Source organism: Magallana gigas, chromosome 5 (genome assembly GCF_963853765.1).
Source record: "Magallana gigas chromosome 5, xbMagGiga1.1, whole genome shotgun sequence".
In the NCBI taxonomy this organism is placed as follows: Eukaryota; Metazoa; Mollusca; class Bivalvia; order Ostreida; family Ostreidae; genus Magallana; species Magallana gigas.
This window is the reverse complement of record NC_088857.1, coordinates 3870601-3890390: the sequence shown is the minus strand read 5'-3', so window position 1 is coordinate 3890390 and position 19790 is coordinate 3870601. Positions and strand designations below refer to the sequence as shown.

Sequence of the window (19790 nt, the reverse complement as noted above, 5' to 3'; positions counted from 1 at the left end):
TTCTACACACGAGTTTTGAAAATAAAAACTAGAAATAAAAAATTTAAATTAATTTTTTTTTTTAAATTGAACCTTATTCAAATATTTTGATAAACGACGAAACACAGTACTGATGTCACTGATAACTTTGGCCCAGTACTTAAGATCCGTTTGATCCTAATTAGAAATACCAGTACTTACAGAAAAATGAAATAAACCTCAGCATCGTGTCCAACCCCCGGGGTGAGAGGCTTCTTCCTACACCCCGGCATCTCTGTCATTTTGTGAGAAACTGATGAGAAGAAGGAACGTAACCTCCCCGTGTTTGTGTTTCCAATTATACCCCTCACATCACATTACGATTCCAGTCGGCGAAACAAACCCCCAAAACTTTCCCTGAATTTTTACTGTCTGCTAAAAGCTCTTAACAAGCCGGAGTTTATTCCTCTCTCTCTCTCCGTGTCAGCTTCTACATTCAGAGGGTTTTACACGAATTGCAAAAACGAGAGCTGAAGATGAGTGATAATGATGATTTGGCTAAGGGGAGAATCTTTAATTCATCCGATGTGATTTTTCTCAATTCATAAACAGAAGTCACGGTCGTTTCAAATAAGATCAATCAATTTCTTTGGGTTTATTGCTCTATTTTGCTGTTATAACGCTTCATATTACTCTAAGCATGTATTTACGTTGGAGCTTTCATAATATGAGAATCAACGAACTTTATGGAATGCCAAAAATATGTGTGGAAAATTTGTATTAAAATATATAGAGCAAATTTTTTAAAAACTTATTTCAAGTTTCGAATTCTCTTCTGTTAATATTTCATTTTCATAGCAGACAATGTGTTTGAATTTATTAATATGTTCCTCTTATTCGTATTTCTATTCATTGTGAGCCATGTATCCTTGTGTCAGTAGCTATAAATATTACATAGCAACCACAAATAAAACTTTCAACAGTATATAATCCTTTCCTTGATATTTTTTTTAAATTTGTAAACCTGTATTTTGCAAAATGTATAATAACGATTGCATGAATTGCGTTTTGTTGGTTTTTTGTTTTGTTTTTTCTTTCTTTCTTTTTTCTCTCTCTCAGTTAAGTACAATACTTCCACATTTTCGTGGTCTCTCTCGTTTCGGCAGAAGTAAACAATGTGTATTCCGTCACACATGAATGGAGAGGGAATATATCTACTGAATACCTTTGATTCTTTAAACCTTTTGATCGCTATTTTGTCAGGTTGAAAGACAAATTGCTATGGAAACGTGATAGAATGAACATTATGAAAGATTGGAGAGGCGTTTTTTTTATTCTAATTTACATGTGACGCAATTCTGGGACTTTCTTATAGGCAGTGTTGACGGAGATCATGCCTTAATAATGTATGTTAGTTCGATCCACGCACCGGTAACTCCGTTCTTATCCACGGGCCATCTATCAAAGGACTTTTTTCTTTGCGAGAGATGAATTGATTTTGATTGGATAGAAATTGTCACGTGGGTGCCACTGTCTTTCTAATCCTGTCATATTCAAGTCGTAATTTAGCTCCATTTATTTTAGATTTATCTCGCTATCGACAGCTGATTTAAGTGTTTCATTGACAAGACAACACAGAGAAATAATGAATACAGACACCGACTACACGATCTGTAACTTGGATGCGCACCCCTACGTAAATGGGTACAACACATCTGAAATTCCCAACACGATTTACGGATATAATAACAATATCAACTCACGTGCTATTGACACCGGACAACAGAATTATTACGGGTCAGAAAATATGCTTCCCCCCGGATTGTCTGGGGTCGACCTTTCTCTCGGAAACCAGGGATTAACTTATCCGGTGAGTGGGCCAGTCGTTCCCCGGACCACAAGGCATCAGGGGTATGATTTAGGGGACACTCAGGGCCATGTCGTGGAGCACTACATCCCCCAGCACGCGGCTCTCGCCGGGGACCTAGGGTCCGGACAAAATATAAACTCTGGTCGCTCAAATTTCGGGACAACGTGTATAGATAATTTAACGTCTTGTTCTCTTTCCAACGTGTATGGAGCCACTATCAATCAACAAGTCCCCTCTCCGGTCAAATCGGAACCCAGCAATGGTCAGAACTTACAAAACAAACCATTCAGATGGATGCAGATCAAGAGGAATGCACCCAAACCTGGTGAGTGACTTTTATGATGTAGGGACTTGGCTTGGTGTATTGTCTGTATCTTTTCGTAGTATTATACGAGTATTTCCCAGAATTTGTCATATATGTTATATGCCCTTTCTAAGAAACCCAATATGTGCCTAGTGTATTTGTACAACTTATTTTGGTCTTTTTTTGCTCGGTCCATAGACTTAGTTTACAGCAGTTCCCTGTGTCTTATTGTAGTTGGCGGAATTAAGTTTTTTGAATCATAAACTCGTGATTTTACGAAGAAAAATTTCGATCGGAAATGACTAAAGTTAGAGTGAGCGACAGACGGTGTGACCCTGGGATAGAGCTCTGGTGACCCCCGGGGCGATTTTCCAGCTCTTCTCTACACCTGTGAATAATGCCCGTAATATTGTCGACAAACTATAAACACAAATATTGTCAGGGTTTTTTTGCTACACCAATACAACTGTTTTAATCGTAATTATCATTGCTACAGAAAAAATAGGGATTTGCCAACAAGGAAATATAGACTAAAGTCAAGATGGAGAATTCCCCCGTAATATCCTGAGCAAACAGAACAAGGCTCTGATATATTTACATTTTAGAAATCATATTCAAACTCAAACACAGCAGAGCTGGTATAGGGCCTGTAGATTTAATTCCCTGTGAAATTTGACCGTTGTTTTAACTTGACACAAACGGTTCAAATTGTTTGTACACTCCAGACTGCAGACAGGATAATCGGAGCCAAGAGCAGTTGTGCAAACCCTAGCAAGAGCTAAATCCGGGTACCGGTCTCCAAGCTAGAGGGACGTGCACGCGCGAGCGGGCGCCCTCAGACTTAGTCTGTTTCCACACAGACATTTGTTGACTTAGTTTTTATAGACCGGCTTTGTAAACGTCCTAACTAATTATGTACCCGTGTACGATTATCTCCCCGAATTGTCAGTTTTTGACAATCAGTTGTTTTAAATTTACCTTTCCATTATGGCGGACCCGTTAAGTACCGTGTAAATTGGGAGATTACACAGTTACGGAGGCATGTTTCAATACTCGGGCCCTCAGAATCCCCAGATATCTGATTCTGTCTCCTGCTAATTAATAATCATACAGCACCCGATCCAATAGATAGGATGATGTAATTTGTATTATAAACAAGATTTTTAGAATAGAAATTGTATAGCTTACAAGCGGCCTTGTATTTACAAACAGAGAGGGAGAATGAACTATTTGTAATCACCGTTCACCATTGTTACAACGCCGTCCTTGTGGACGGATATTTTATATTCTTTAAGTCTCTTTTGATCACTCTCATCGAATTGTGTGATTTTATTCTGTATAAAGTTCTGCTAAAAATCCTCAATAATTTGATTTGTCAGCTGATGTCCCCCTCAACGTGATCGGATGTCGCTGTTTAAAAAAGTTTCATTATCGACAAATTTTTAAATACCCCCATCCCAAAGATGTAATAATAAATTAAAATGTTTTTTTCTTATGAAAATTAAAGTATATAAATGTTTGTAAAAATATCAATGGTTTAATATTTCATTTAGGTAAAAATCTTTCTTTTAAAACTAAAATTAAATTGAATTTTTTTTCATAAAAAGAAAAGAAACCTGAGAATTGAACACTCTGAATATACGATTTAAAGGTCAAAAGATTTTTCGACAAACAATTTAGTATTTGTCACTTTTAGTAAAGACAAACTGCCTTAAATTGAAATAAGTGTCACGTCCAAATGGCCAAATAACCGCCTGTCCTGAAACGCTCCTAAGAAAACTAATTGCCGGAATCGATACTGAGGAGACAGGCCTGTAATCCGGAACTTTGAATGGCAGGGTATCAATAGCCGATGGTCGCCGATACAAGGGTAATCAGATCGCTCCGGTTATCTTGAGTGTCTGATCACACCTGAGAGGCTCCGAAGGCTATCTGAAGGCACCAATTGAGTATTATTTACTCTCTCCTTCCCAGAGATAATTTACAAAAATGAATCGCTTTTCAAAAGTGAAAAATAGCAATTTAAATAATATTTTTGTTCCCACTTAAAATTCAATATATTTGATAAACAAAATGCTGGAAAAAATGAATAAAGTATTTTATTTTTTCCTCACTTCGCATCTTCTCTTCTTCTTTTTTTAAATTTTATTTTTTCTTATCTTCTTTTTTTTCTTTTTATTGTTTTTTGGTTATTTTTCAGCATTGAAAATTCAAGTATTTACTTAACACCATCTTTTATTGAAAAGTGTTCACCCAGTAAAAGTTTTTTCCGTCAATTAGGGATTTGACAGGAAGCGAACAGCATCCACACGCCGGGTGCGCACGTCAGTGCACAGGATGTAAAAGCCCGGATGTTGGGTAGTTTGGATTTCTGGCTTTCGGATGCATTTATGTTTTGATTGTGTCCCTGTCGTTGACGGGTTGTCATTTTTTTGCCGCGCTAATGGGGGGACACGCTACACGTTTTAAATCTTCTAAGATCGTATTTCAATTTCCACTCAATCATATTTCATTTAGCTCGTCAGCATTGCTGGAGAAAAACGCATTAAAAGGCCTGTAGACACTCGGAAAGGCTTTGCTATTTAGTCAACAAATTATGTAGAAAAGCAAGCAGTCAAAATCATTATGATATTTGCAACATAAATATTGTTACATCCTAGACATTAGAAAGAGAAAACTGATGATTATGATTATAATTTGAACAAATAATTGCATGTGTATTTGGAGAGAGATGAAAACATCTGACGGGTATCGTTGAGTTACAATTACACGGTAATTCAATTTACTTCCTGTCAATGGTCGTCTTAGATTTAGACGTACAAATCGATGTCCCGGGGATTGGAGGGGTTCTTTTTATCTGAGTTGTCATCGGGAGACATTATCCCCCCCTCCGGCCTCAATAATACAACAAGAGGATCCCCAATGGTTAGGATACTCCGACAATCCCCCAAGTTATTTGTTGAAGAAATAAATGTCGCTTTAGATGAAAGCGTAATAAATATGTCAATAGCGAAATCCGCGGTTGATATTATCTGAATGCATTATAGATTTACAGCCCTAATTATCATGTTGCATATAGTACTGCATAAGGGAAGTGCGTAAATTTGCAATTTAAACAGGTCTTGCATCCTTAAAATTATTCTGATTTACTTGACAATTTTATTTAGTCAATTTTTTTTTTTTTTTGGTGAAATGAGGAAGCCTATGGATATCATGAATAAAAAAGAACTCTTAATATGAAATATTTTTTGAATCTTTTTTAATGTTTGTGATGGGTACATCATGGTATGACGGATGATTGGGCCGTCACAAATTGGCAGGTAGTAAATACTACCTGTACACTTACTACCTGTACTGACGAACACGTGAGACTGGGGACCCGCATTCCTCACATCTGTAACGTTCCTGTGTATATGGCTCATACCCTTAATCTTACTGGTCAGATTTTACTCATCCATAGACTCGCTGCGGTACAGTTTCGGTAAAAATTTATTTTTAAGGTAAAGATTTGGATTTAATCAGAGGAATTTACTTCCAAATTTTTTTTAAATTCGTATTGCAACCATATATTTTTTTATTTCATCATCATCATAATTTTAAAAAAATCACACTTTTAAGATTTCATTGATAATAAAATACCAGTCTCCGATTTCCTAAAATCTCTCGACCCTGCCGTGATTATGAATGGCGGGTCGAACGTCCCTGGTACGACCCAGGGAACATGGCTTGGAGACGGTGGTCTGATGTACAGTAGCAGCTCTCAAATCACTTCCGTGTACCGCTCAAAACTTACTCCATGGCAGTCCGTGTTCTGCAGTTTTACTGCCCCTCTGTCGTTGCGTAATTCAACCTAGGTTCAATTAATAAATGAACAAAATTACAACTATCTTGAATGAACAGAGAATAAAAAAATAGCGTGTTCATATTTGATATCCAAAATCTGAGTTAATTCATTTTTTATCAAACCGAATTGAACACAGATATTTGGATTTAATTGCTTTTGCAAAACCTCAAGGCACAACTTTTTGATTGGAAATTAAAGCAAGGAAAATGCATTTCTAAGCAAAATATGAAAATTGTATAACTACGAATTTTTTTTGTCTGTTACAAGTGAAATTAAAGGAAATTAACAAAATATATATATATATATAAATTCAGTAATGTATTTTAATAGAATGCAATTATATGTATTACAAAAACGAAAAGGCAAATTTTATAGACGCATTGAAGGAAAGGAAATAGTTCTCTTGAATTTTTTAAGTGAAACAAAACACAGCAGACATAATCGGTAGCTAATGTTTAAACAATTGTCTCCAGTCAAGACTGACGAGGCTAGGCGAGAGGTTTTTGTCTTGTAAGACTGGTCTCATAAAGGTTGTGACACTACAAACTAACAAGCCATCATCGCAACAACTTCATACCACCCACAGTCTTCAACGTAAAAAAAATGTAGCCCTGCGAGTTTTACCGCCATCCGCCGTCTTAAATCGTCACTATCATGACTCAGGGGTTTTTGCGCTTTTTCCGGGATGATGGCGGCCCGGATCCGGTTCTTCCGTTAGTCTGTCGTTAGTTTTCGCTTGTCACTTCTCTTAAATCTATGGAGCACCTTACTGAGGCGCTGTGTCAAGAATCGACAGCGTTTTTGGGCCCGACTGCTCCTTTTGCATTTTATTAGAATATTATCCTTTGAAATAGGTTGTATTTTCCTTTGATGATTGAAATTCACCGAGTTTTGTCATTTGGATCCGAAGATTGAATCAAAGCTAAATGTTAGGGCGTCAACTGAAAAAATCAACCATACAAGTGGTTTTATATTGTTAAGTATCCAAATTGTGGTGAGTTTGTTTGTAATAAAGATTGTGTCAGCATTCAGTATATTTAATAATTTTAAGGTTGATTGGTTAATCTTCTTAACTGGTTTCATTTCCTAGTTGTATTTTTCTTTATAATAATGAAATACGTGATCAACAATTAAAAATGGAAACAGTAAATATCCCTTAAATATCCCTATGGAAACAACATGGTAATTTTTTATATTTTAATGTTTTCTTTCCTGTTTACTTTAATTAAGACATAACTTGTTTTTTTTGTTTTACAATTTTCCCAATTCAACATTCTTCTATTTATAACTTAAAATAATTAAATACAAGCTCAATGAATTCAACATCCTAATACAATTTATTTGCACTTACATCCGCTCTGTAATAACGTGTTGAGGTAAACAAAGAGTACATACTCCGAGGAAACCACAAAATGAGCGCCATTGTCTTAAGTCTTCCTATATAGAATACTTTCATCTCTTACGCAAGTGTGCAAAAAGGAAGTGATTTCTCGTCTTTTTTCCCTTAAACGTGTCTTGTTTGTTGCAAATTAATTCATAAAGCTCATCGTAACGATAAATGAATGGAGTGTTTATTGGGAGGGGGGGGGGGGTTCCATGGTTTAATTGGCAATCATTGATTACAGAATCATTTTGTCTTGATTTTTTATGCGACTTGTAAACACGTTGTGAGCGGACACCATGTCTGCAGGAATGTCTGTTACGCCACCATTGATTGGGATCGAGATCCTCAAAATTTGAACCACGCCTCCGGAAGTGGTACCATGCAAAAAATATCCAAACTTACCTCAGTGATTAGATTTTCATATTATCATCAACATATTAAACCGCAGGTCTGGCATGTCTCGATAGTTTACATAAATGAAACCAGGTCCTCTGATGTTAGCTTGTCATTAATGTCGACAGTATAGGTTTTTATTATCATAATATGAAAAGTGCAACAAAAACCGAATTCTAATTAACTTCGATAATTTAATGAGCGTTTGATCAGAGTAATAAAATGAATATTGCGCATCGTATAAAATCCCACACATTATTGGAATGTAACAATCCCCGCTCTAGTCATTATATCGTGTTTTTATTTGTTCATTTTAACATGACGTCAACAATAGCGCATTGTGATTAGATGATTATTTCCAAGTTTTCCTTTGGAAAACACTCATTGTATTATATAAAAAATAATTTAAAGCATAAATCGCAGGTTTCACGTAAGCCATTGTCCTAGCGATTTGAGAACCTACTGTTCAGTAGCCTTTGTATATTGCCTTATACATTTAATAAATATTTAGATTCACTTTAATCAATAAGTTAAAGGTAAAATCTTATAATGTAAAGAAAATCCAGGAAAAACTAAATAAATTGTCCCTTTTATCTATAGTAATCATATACTTTGGAATTAATATTTAATCCATTTTTCGGACATAACGTGTTTTTGTTGTTCTTAATCAAGGAGTTAGTTAAAATAACGATAGACAACGCTCAGTAACAACAGTATATCAATTGTCATAATACCTTAATAAAAATATTTTTCTCCTAAAAAAATCGACGTTTCAAACTTTCTTAGGATAAACAATCTATTGATAATCCTTGTCTGTCATAACTGATGAGTATCAATTTTTGAGTATAATCTGATCAATTTGTTCAGTAGCGTTTTCATTTATTTTACTAATTAGCTATACAATCATAGCGCGGTAATTATAACCCGTGGCAACCTACGGATTCTGCAGAAAAATGAGAAAAATGTCGTCCAATGTCAGAAGGAATAACTCGTGTAAATACAACAGGCCCGCCTCGCGTGTGTCGAAGTCATAAAATACTGGAAGAAATTTGTGTTTTTAAGCTTCAAAAAAATAGGCAAGAATTGTTTTCTTTTAACGTCTCATTATGAATCAATAGGGGTAAAATATAGCTCTGTTATGTTGGTTTGACTCCGTGCATTGTGAGAATACAAGCCAAGAATAAAGCAGTATATTGTAACTCAATTAGACCTGAAGTTATGCCATAGCAATTTTTTTAAAAAAAATTTCAGTAGCAATATTTTCAGCATCTTAAGAAATTTATTTATTTTTTATTGAATAAACAGAGTTTATGTGTAAAATAATTGAAATAATGAAACAAACACATGGGAACATCAATAAATAATATCGGTAAGAACAAAAAGATTTGTTAATTTTCCGCGCCAGTCCTGCGTTTCATGGGAATCACCCAATCCTTCAGAGATGATGGATGGGTTATCTGGGTGAAATCGAGGCTGTCAATTCCAAAAACAGTAATTCCAAGAGTTTCCACTGACAACGCACAAAGCTGTCAGATTCCGCAACAAACCAAAGATACAGCGGAAGTTTGCATGTTACCCATGTGAGTGTATGTAAGCATATCGGGACTGTATGCGAAGGATCCTACACGTGCTAGTAGTGTTTGACCAGTTCCGTGTTGTAGGCGTGAACAAAAACATGTTTTGCTTTAACACACTAAAACAATATTTTGTTAGTAACCCCCCCCCCTTAAAAAAATTAAATAAAATAAAGAGAGGAGGAGAGAATTATAAGAAAACATATATCATAAAAACCTTATCTTTTCGGAAACAATTATACTTTTTTATCAGTTGATAACATAAAGCTTTAGTAATGAAAAAGAAATATGATGAATGTTTATTAAGCCATTTGGTGGATCCCAATTTTAATGCACACGAGCAATGGTTGTTTTCAATTCAAATAATTTCTTTTGCTATGAGGTTAAATAATTTAATGCCCAAAAAACGTTGATGGTCTGCGCTGATTTGGGGAGTCGGAAAATGTTAAATAGGATTTAATAATTTCTCAAGTTCAAAAGCCAGGAAACCAGAAATTGCTAGCCTGTATTATTTCTGTTAAATGCTTTAAATATTTTTTTTTCAATAGCTGCATTTCAAAACTTTGTTATGCAAAATATATTTTACAAAAACTTGTAGTTATTTTTCTGCAATGAAAACGAAATAAATTGTTTTCTTAATTAACGAGAGAATTAATATTTAATATTCTGAACTATTCATCATTCAAGGGGAAAAATTCTTACACTCCTTGCTATTCTTTTCAACTTTGTTGAATGCATTCTGTTGAAAGTCAAAACAACTAAATATGACAAGGGAAAATCTTTTTTTGAGCCACCAGGGGTTTTTAAATGAAATTATCTTGATTCTTAAACGTTTCGGTCACACAGTTTGTACAATGGCTATTTATCACATCGGGTTCGGGAACACACAAGGGAGATTACTGGTAACGGAAGGCGGACACTTCCTGCCAGAACTCCTTAATGCGTCAATGGTTTATCCCACGAACTCCTGACACAAATAATAAGAAACCAGAGACTGTTTTGTTAAATGCATTTGTGGATCCATATGACTGTTTATTAAATAAAAAGAATTTTACGAAAAAAATCATAATGACAGATTTTTTTGTTTAAATCAAGTATCTACATGTAACTATTCTGGATTCTTTTTTGGAAGATATGGATTTTTTGTGTGTGTCGCGAGTGGTGATTCAGTCGCTAACACGTAAGGCGGGGGGTTCGAGTTAATTTTCACACAGAAATTAAACTTAATGTGATTATTTCACTGTCAGATGATGATGAATGGACTCCACAAAGGTTGATCGCGAAAACATGCGCCCAGCTCTCAGAGCGAAAGGCCTAATCAGGAGAACAGACAATGGCTCCAGCAGGACATCTCACCGACTATCAAAAGAAAATATCACTTTCAGCTCCACTGAATACTACTTTTTCTTTAAATGCTAATAAATTTTATTGTTTCTTGCCTCTCTGAGTAAGAAACAATAAATTCGTAAATTTGCGCATGCACACCTGAAAATGAAGGATATTTTCATAAAAGGAGAAAACTGTTAAGAAATCGCGATCACAATGCCCTGATTCAATTTGAGTAAATCCGTGAAAAACTGAACAGTTTTTCTCTGCAAATCAAATTATTCATATTTTTTATGGTATCAAGGGTTGCGATGAATTTGAATAACCTTATGATTTTAAAAATTGCATTTTTTTTTTCATTCTAAATATACATCTAAGACGCTACAAGAGTACCAAATCAGAATGTTATTCTAATTTACTGTGAGTTTTTTCCTCAGCAAATTGAGATCTTTTCTAACTGTGTATTTTTCCCCGACAACCTTTTTAGAATGATAATGGTTGGAACTCGTTAATCACTCGCTGACAGATTCTAATAATCCGGCGATAATTCTACACACACTGCCTCATCAAGACCATAATTAACCCGTCCCTTCCCCCCTACCCCCTCGCTGTGACGGAGACTCCGTACAAAAAGTATTTTCTGATCACAAAGATTGTTTTTCCATAAATTAAAGACTTTTTTGGTCCCTTTTAACAAATGGGCCTTGAGACTTTGTCTCGGTTCTAGAGTTGTCCTGGATTTGGGGTCAAAAGAGGTCATTTATACGAACAAAATATTCAAGATAAATCAAATTCAAAATACTGATAAATACCTTTACAATTTTACAGTGAATATTTATTTCTCAACATAAGTTGTGAAGCCTTTTATTTTGTGTACAATTAATTTCAATCATACATCTATGTATTTTGATACATTTTTGCGGTGAAAAGTAAATATCACAATAGTTTGTTAAATTCTTTGTTTTTTGTTGTTTTTTTTTTTGGGGGGGGGGGGGGGGGAGTGAAAAGAATTATTCTAGGGTTTTTAATAACTCTTCGAAATTTATTTAATTACAATATTGTATTGCATCTGTAGACAATTTTACAATTATTTAGATAATCTAGTATGTTTAGTATGTCTGAGGAGGCTTGGTAGTCAACAGATTACAGATCACCTTAATTAGATATGTTTTAAGTACAAAACCTTGATTTGCTGATGTAAAATTCCATATATCTATATTTAAGCTTTAAAATTGCAGTATTTTCCTATAGGTTTATACAGACTGCCTTTTTTCAAGGAGATTAATATAGCCTTAAAATGGCTACGACCATCGATGTTGTTTGAACAGTATTTAGATCTATCAGTATATATAATAAACAAATCCGTTATATAAGATAAGCATGATGGTGCACATTTTCTGAGCGCTCCATTGTCATGCATGTAGGAGTTAATTAGTCTGTCAGAAAGTCAGAAGATTTGGAGGCCCCTGCTAACAAGACGAGATTGACACGCCGGTGTCACCTGAAATATTTTATGGAATCGAAAATCCTTTGATATATTTAAGGGCGAAGTCATCTGCATATGATATAAATATTTAAGTCTCCCGGGATTGTTTATACCTGCGGTTATGGTAGCTTTAGTCCCCGTGTCTCAGGCTTAGCATACATACATAATCTGCATAATGTCGCGACCTTATTAATAATTCTATTATTATTAGACAAGTTATTTAGGCACTTTTTGTATGTTTATTATTTATGACCATGGTTTTCCGATTCTCCAAATAATATCTTCCGATCGTAATAATATTGGGTATAAATATGGCCCTCGCTAGGCATAAAAAGAGGTTATAACGGGTTATATGGGATTCCCGGAAGCGCTGACGGGTATTAAGTCGTAATCTAGAATGTACACGTACTGTACACTGGTATGACGAGGCATTGTACGTCTGTACGGCAATCTGATCGCTGTGTGCAATCAAACCTAAAATATAAAGGGTTTTCTATTGTTATTAATAGATCGAACTGTGAAAAAAGATCAAAGGAGAATTTATGATAAATGGAATTCATTACCGTGGGTGATTAGACAGGGATTGGGGATTGTCTTTATATCTGACTTGATTTGAATAATTCAAATACTGCATACAAAAAGGGTGGAGGGCCACTTGAATTAATGGAACTTCAGAAGTGGTTGGTTCCTACCGATACCTGTTGATTTATAGAACCTTACCTCAAAAACACGGAAAACTTGTTTGTTTTATTCTCTCACTTCTGTAGAACATTTCCTGATCTGTGTTTTCGAGAAATGTGAAAATGGCGAATTAAAATAAAAGTTTGAAACAACTATTTTAATTTCTATATTATCTTCTATAAAATATATATTTCACGCATGCATGATAATTTCACATTGCATCAAAATTTATACGATTCTTTAAAAATGAAAACGAAAGGAAAATGATTTTCTGTTGTTTGCTTTAGCTGTGGTTCTCGCCTGTTTGTACACGCGTTGCATATTGTTGCTTCTGTGAGGAATTTATATCATTATATATGTTGTGGTCACTTTCTGTGTCTGAATTAATGACCGGTTAGACAGTATATCTGCAGTCTGTGGTTGCCGGTGGTTGGTGTCCACTGTATGGGGGGAGTCGCTCACAGAGAGCAGCGAACACACAAGGCCTCTAACGGCCAGTTGGCTTCAAAAGATATCTTCTCTTGTTGATCCAATTTATAAAATTATCCCTAACACTCAACAACCATACACACATATACTTACAAATTACTCTTCAAATATAAAATATTTCTTCTGTTGTTGATTTTTTAATCAGTTTTTTCAGCCATGTTGTCAACACACAATTTAAAAAAAACATTAGTTTAATGTATACCTCCTTTTCTTTACAGTGACGAAACAAACCAATGAATATGGGTATCCCTCCACCCCCGGGACTCCACAGCCTAATATGGGACGAACAAACTTCACGAATAAACAGCTTACGGAGCTCGAGAAAGAGTTCCATTTCAACAAGTACCTGACACGCGCTCGCCGAATCGAGATCGCCGCGGCGCTTGGACTAAACGAAACTCAAGTGAAAATCTGGTTCCAAAACAGACGGATGAAGCAGAAAAAGCGCCTCCGTGAGGCTCAGTTTGATCAGAACAGGGGCGATAACTGCTCACTGAGCGGACTTGATGGACTAACTATGACCGCCATGTCTCTATGTCAGGAGGGGAGATAACTGATTCCAAAGAGCGAGTGTACCCGTAGTCTGTGAGAATATGAGTGCTATTTTTACAATGGTGCAATACGTTCCTGTTTATTGCTGTTGTACGAATTGACAAGTGGAAGCTTGTTCATGGAGTCCGTGTCTCTCACTTTCACCGTCGTCAATGATGCAGTCCCCGATTACTGTCCCTTTTGTGTGAATTTTATTCGCAAGACTTTTTTTGTCTAAAACAATCATTTTTTCTGTCATTTTTCATTGCTCAAACCATGCGAAGTCTTACAGGGTGTTTATTACTATAAAACCTCATTGTTGTAGTTTATCCAACATAAAAACTTAGTTCTATCATATATAGAACACACACGTATAACCATAGTATAATATAGTCAGATATTGATATCTGATTATTATGTTATAACTGATATAAAGCTTTTATCCTTTATATTTTGATATGGCCCGAGGCTTTCCGAGGGTTGCTCGGCCAGCAGTGATTTCTAGATTTGCCATTTGTACTAGTCATATAGGAGGGATAATTATGATTTTTTGTGTTTCCTACAAATGTTTTTTTTTGGTGACCAGCGTTTTATAAGCCTGGTCTGATTAGTTTACTCATGAATAAAGCATAATGTATACCACACAGACTAGGCAGTAGATCCCCGTTCTTTGTGATGCACGTCAAACCTGTCTTATTTATATCCATATGTGTTCATTAAAGTCGTTCAAAGATTCAAACATTCCAAATCTCATCTGGTTGTCTGCTCCAAGTGTACTGCAACTTCAAAACCGTCGAAAAAAATATTCAAGTAACTGATAATATGATTGAAACCAAAGTTTTACGTTCAAACATGTATCGGAAAGTTTCAATATAAATTTGAAATACTAAATCCTGTTTATTTAGCTGAAAATATATTTTAGATTTTTGCAGTTCATTAAGATTGTTATTGTACATTTAAACCTAATCACAGTGACTCCGAATCAAAATACCAGTACAGTAAAACCCTGTTTGAACGATGTGTCAAAAGCGTCCGATTTTTAAAAAGTGATTCGTCACGTGATATTGAAAAAAAATAATTTAATACAATTCTAAAATAAGGAAGATAGAAGTGAATTGACTGTGAGCGTAATTCGTTATGAGTGTTAGATGTATCCGTGTTCTACTGTATGTTTTGTCTTATCGCAGACCAACCTGATTCCAATTGTGTTAGTTCATAACAATGGTCGTTTTGTCACAGGGTTATTTTGATCTATACGTAACTGTCAACTGCATGTGGAACATATTAGCTCAAGTGGATATATATATTTATTGAATTTTATGAAGAAAACATGATTATTTATATATCAGTTTTTTTTGTTTATCTATTTTGATCAGCGAGCAATAAAATAACTTTGGTGCAATAACCTCTGAATGTTTTTATCATTTTTGTCGGTCAGTGGATGAAAATGACCTTGGACTTTGTCCTAGAGGTAATTTGTCAAAGGAAAAGGTCAGAGAACTGTGTAGGTGCCGCCCTTGTCTTAATTTACACCACTTAGGTGCCACTTTTTGTCGTGGTATATTTATTTTCCACCATTAATTATCAGGTTTCTTTTAGGTTTACTAGCCATTACGATTTACTATCTGTTGCATAACAAGCATTCTATAAAGGGAAATTTTATAACATAGTGTATACCACATTTATAACATAGTGTATACCACATATTACATAGTGTATACCACATTTATAACATAATGTTTACCACATTTATAACATAGTGTGTACCACATTTATAACAAAGTGTATACCACATTTATAACATAGTGTATACCACATTTATAACATAGTGTATACCACATTTATAATATAGTGTATACCACATATTACATAGTGTATACCACATTTATTACATAGTGTATACCACATATTACATAGTGTATACCACATTCATAACATAGTGTATACCACATTTTTAACATAGTGTATACCACATTTATAACATAGTGTAAACCACATTTATTACAAAGATTATACCACATTCCTTTATTTCTAGAAATCTTAATTATAATTTATCTTCTCAAGTTATAATTACCATGTATTTAAAGATAAGGTTTTTAAAAACAATATGCTTCGTATAATAACAAAAAGAAAAAAAAAGATTACCAGTATAGTTCTAGAAATTTTGAATAACAATTAATCAAAACCACTGATATGATCTATATTATATTAAAACCGGATACTAGTATGTATATACCTGGTAATCTTAGTTCTTTTGCAAACTCGATCAATAGATTCGACTATATCATGAGTTGAAAAGATACATGTGTGACATAAAAGAACACGAAAATTTCTCCTGAATTCAATAAAGTGGTAGTTATGATGTTATTTATTTATTTATTTTCCACGGATTTTATCAAGATTTTTAAAAATTCATAAATTCATATAACAATTCATATAATGTACAATTGTTTGACTAAACATAAAGAGAGTATCACAACCGATTTTTGTGGTTTAAAGCAAGGGTTTTTTTTTGTGCGATGTGATATTCAAGGAAAATATATGAGTTCTGTAAGAAGTGAAGTTTTACGCGTCGAAAGTTCTTTTCCAAAAAAAACATGACAGAAAGTAAAAAAAAGACAATAGTAGTGTTAGACTGACTTCGCTAGATGTGTTATCCCCATAGCCTGAAATGACCCCTCCCTGATTCTACATGTCAACGATCGGCGATACATTACCGAGGGACGGAATGATCAATCAACTCCTACAGAGTTGTCTACCTTAACGCAAGAGAGAGAGAGAGAGAGAGAGAGAGAGAGAGAGAGAGAGAGAGAGAGAGAGAGAGAGAGAGAGAGAGAGAGAGAGAGAGAGAGAGAGAGAGAGAGAGAGAGAATTTGTTTTTAAACTTATAAACGCATTAGTTTTAACTTTTTACTTCGGTCATGTTATTCAACTTCCAATAGCTCTATTAAACTTTCGAGTTGCAAAGAACAGGCATTCTCTCGTTTAGGCACGGAATGATTCAATCTAAGTAATCTGAGAAAATTAGACAAAATCAGATCAGTGAAATCATACCTCATTTATCGTTTTCTATCATATTATATTTTTACGTGAATGTTATATCTTTAACTACATATTTGAATAAATCTTTATAGCAAACTAACAAAAACAAAATATTCTCTTATTATTTTCCGATTGCATGTATTTGTCAATACATGTATATGCAACACTTTTATTTTTCCATTCTTGGAAGGGAATAAAAAATAACTAAAAACCTGGTGCCCACAGGTACATGTATGGAGCGAAAACTAAATGTCCAGAGAGTTGTTACAACCTTTGTTCTTTAGGTAGAAAATATGGGTTGGATGCTCACTTCCTGGTAATTGGTGATGGCTCTTGTTAATTCGTGTTTTGAAAGGGGTTTAAATCTAAACGAATTAGAAAAAAAATGATTTTAGTTACGTATGTGCACGCACGGAATATGCAAACCTTATCATAAATGAATCAGACCTGAGAAAGTGTTTTAAATGTATAGGCAAAATTATAAATTTTGATTTCTATAATACGTGCAAAAGACAGAGACATTGGTTTAAGTATGTAATCGTGAAAAGTGTGTCAAAGACAGAAACTTGATATATCTTGAAAAATTCTGAAAAGCACGAAACACAAAAATTCATTTTCTGTGTGGAAAAAATCACCAGAGAATTGTCGTTCAAACATACACAAAATCATTATTGTAGCAAGTTTTGTTTTTAATATACAACGTCTAAAACTTCAAATATTGACTGGGTTTTTATATTTTAGGTAAACGTTCGAATCCGAGGAAAAGCATCCATTGTTTTCTGTAATGTCCAAACTAAACTCAACTGAGAGATACGCTTATGCAGCAATTCAATGGCTTTGGTGTTCCCTTTCATATAAGTCTTATTCTTCATGGCAGCTCGATCAGATTTGCATACAGCTTAAACTGAAATATTATGTTCTATGTGTTGAACTACAGCGGAGCTTATAAGGGTTTTGGATTTACGTATGACTATTGTTAACGATTATAAATACATATTGTTTTTTCGTTGTTGATTGTATAAAAAGTTCTTCTTTTCAAGCGGACTGGATCGTAAAAAAAACCAAACAATTTCTTTGTATAATTGTGAGTGTGAATGAAGTTGGCAGCGTTTATATATGTACATTATACATGTTGATATGAATCCGCATATAGAGACAATAAATAAATTATAAATACAGCTTCTATGTAGTAAACCTAAGATAATTTAATTTTTCATTTTATGTACACAAAGTTCAAAACATTATAAATCTGTAGACTGACAACACTTTATCATGATGTATAAGATTTCAACAAATTGAATTTCTATTTGAAAGAAGTGTCATGTTATAAAGAGGATGGGTGGATAAGGCGTGTGAAATGCCCATACACGGTCGGACAAGCTACTGAAAAATTTTAAAAATATCAACAAATCTGATATATTTTTAAAAAATCATTTAAAACAATATACATTTAACATATCATTGATTTTTAACCTATAAACATGTTCAATACTTGGAATATGTTGACTCAAACAGGCGTATACGTATCAAAACCTGCAAATACTGTCATTTTTTAGAACTTCAAGACATTTTCTTTCATACATAAAGTGGGTCTTTGCTCCATATTTTCTCATAGTCTAAATAAGGTCTATTGGAAAACAAACCGATTTCAATCCACAAAAACGTGGAGAGATGACCCACTATACATTAAAAATATCATTTTGTATCCAAACAATTGAACGTTTTGAAAAAAAATAATACAAGTCCGTAAACTCGTGGTTGAAGTCACACATAATATTTAAACAGCCTACATTGTTATGTCTGAAATGGCTCAGTGGTTAGAGTACCCGACATAAGCTAACCTTTAATATCTAGGGTTTTTATGTTATGGTTTCGATACCGCAAAATTTTCTGGCAATATTTTTGTCTCTTATCTTTTGTTAAATATATTAAAAACTGAATATAGTTAGAAATTGTGCTTTTGCAAACTTGTATTATAATATATTTGAATAGATTTAATTGGAAAAAAATGAATTCAAAATTGTATTTCACCACTAAACCGAATGGGCATTTGCGCCATCTTATTCCCCCATCTTCTTTTTAATTAAATGGCGTGGTGTAAATTCAATTCCCCCCCCCCCCCAAAAAAAAAAAAATTGCATTCAAAATTTTCAACATGACAGAAGGTTTAAAAAGACTTTTGTCTGTTGTATACTAGTATCCTTCTGGGTTATCAATGATTAAATATGTTTATAAAACATGTAACATGGCCACGCTTAAATTAAATGATTTTAATATTTCATGCGAGAAAACGGCACTCGTTTTGTTTTGTACTTAAACTTTATATTTTCTAATGATAACTTTTTTCAGTAACTTTTTGTAAAATTTCATCTGTTGATATGTTGATATAACTGTATTTGACTTAATTATACAAATATCTCGAAAGGTAAGTAATTTTGTAAATTAAGAACTCGAAATACAATCTCTGTTTATAGATTGAAACGGAAATGTCTCTTACTCCGACTTGTTATAGTTCACAAATCCTGTAGTAAGAATACTCACTACCTGTATATGCCTATACCATAACCTAAATCGGAAAAATTCCTGCGTAACAGATGAGTACGTGAGGGGGACGGGGTTATGGGGTCCAGTGTTGTAACCCCTCTGACAGGGGGGTGTCGTGCTAGTGTTGTTCGTGGGCCATGCATCATTCGCGCCTGCGTGGGTCCCCGGTTCCCGGTGGCTGCCCAGGACTACCAGTCCTCTGTGAGGGACCACGGAGCTGCGGTCGCCGTCCCTGATCAAAGCCCGGTCCTGATGGATCACCGCCACTCCATCTAATATTGAGAAGCGTTCGTCTCATCCATCAGTCCCCGGGTCAAGCCGCCTCGAGAGGAAAACCTCTAATCATTGGCAAAAACATAAATTA

At 34.5% G+C, this 19790-nt stretch overlaps 1 protein-coding gene across 1 annotated transcript; it reads left to right on the top strand.

The window, feature by feature from the left end:
• The first annotated feature begins 1383 nt into the window (after positions 1 to 1383).
• Positions 1384 to 15249, top strand: LOC105326433 (homeobox protein Hox-A1). Its single transcript, XM_011426479.4, has 2 exons — positions 1384 to 2153; positions 13528 to 15249. Exons 1-2 carry the CDS (start codon positions 1604 to 1606, stop codon positions 13860 to 13862), a joined length of 885 nt encoding a protein of 294 aa, XP_011424781.1. The 5' UTR covers positions 1384 to 1603; the 3' UTR covers positions 13863 to 15249.
• Positions 15250 to 19790: the final 4541 nt, after the last annotated feature.

Bases quoted from the DNA above. Each gene is read 5' to 3' on its own strand.
- LOC105326433 (XM_011426479.4), top strand. From the start codon at position 1,604: ATGAATACAGACACCGACTACACGATCTGTAACTTGGATGCGCACCCC. The intron at 2,154-13,527 runs GTGAGTGACTTT...TTTTCTTTACAG, and splicing joins GAGGAATGCACCCAAACCTG to TGACGAAACAAACCAATGAA.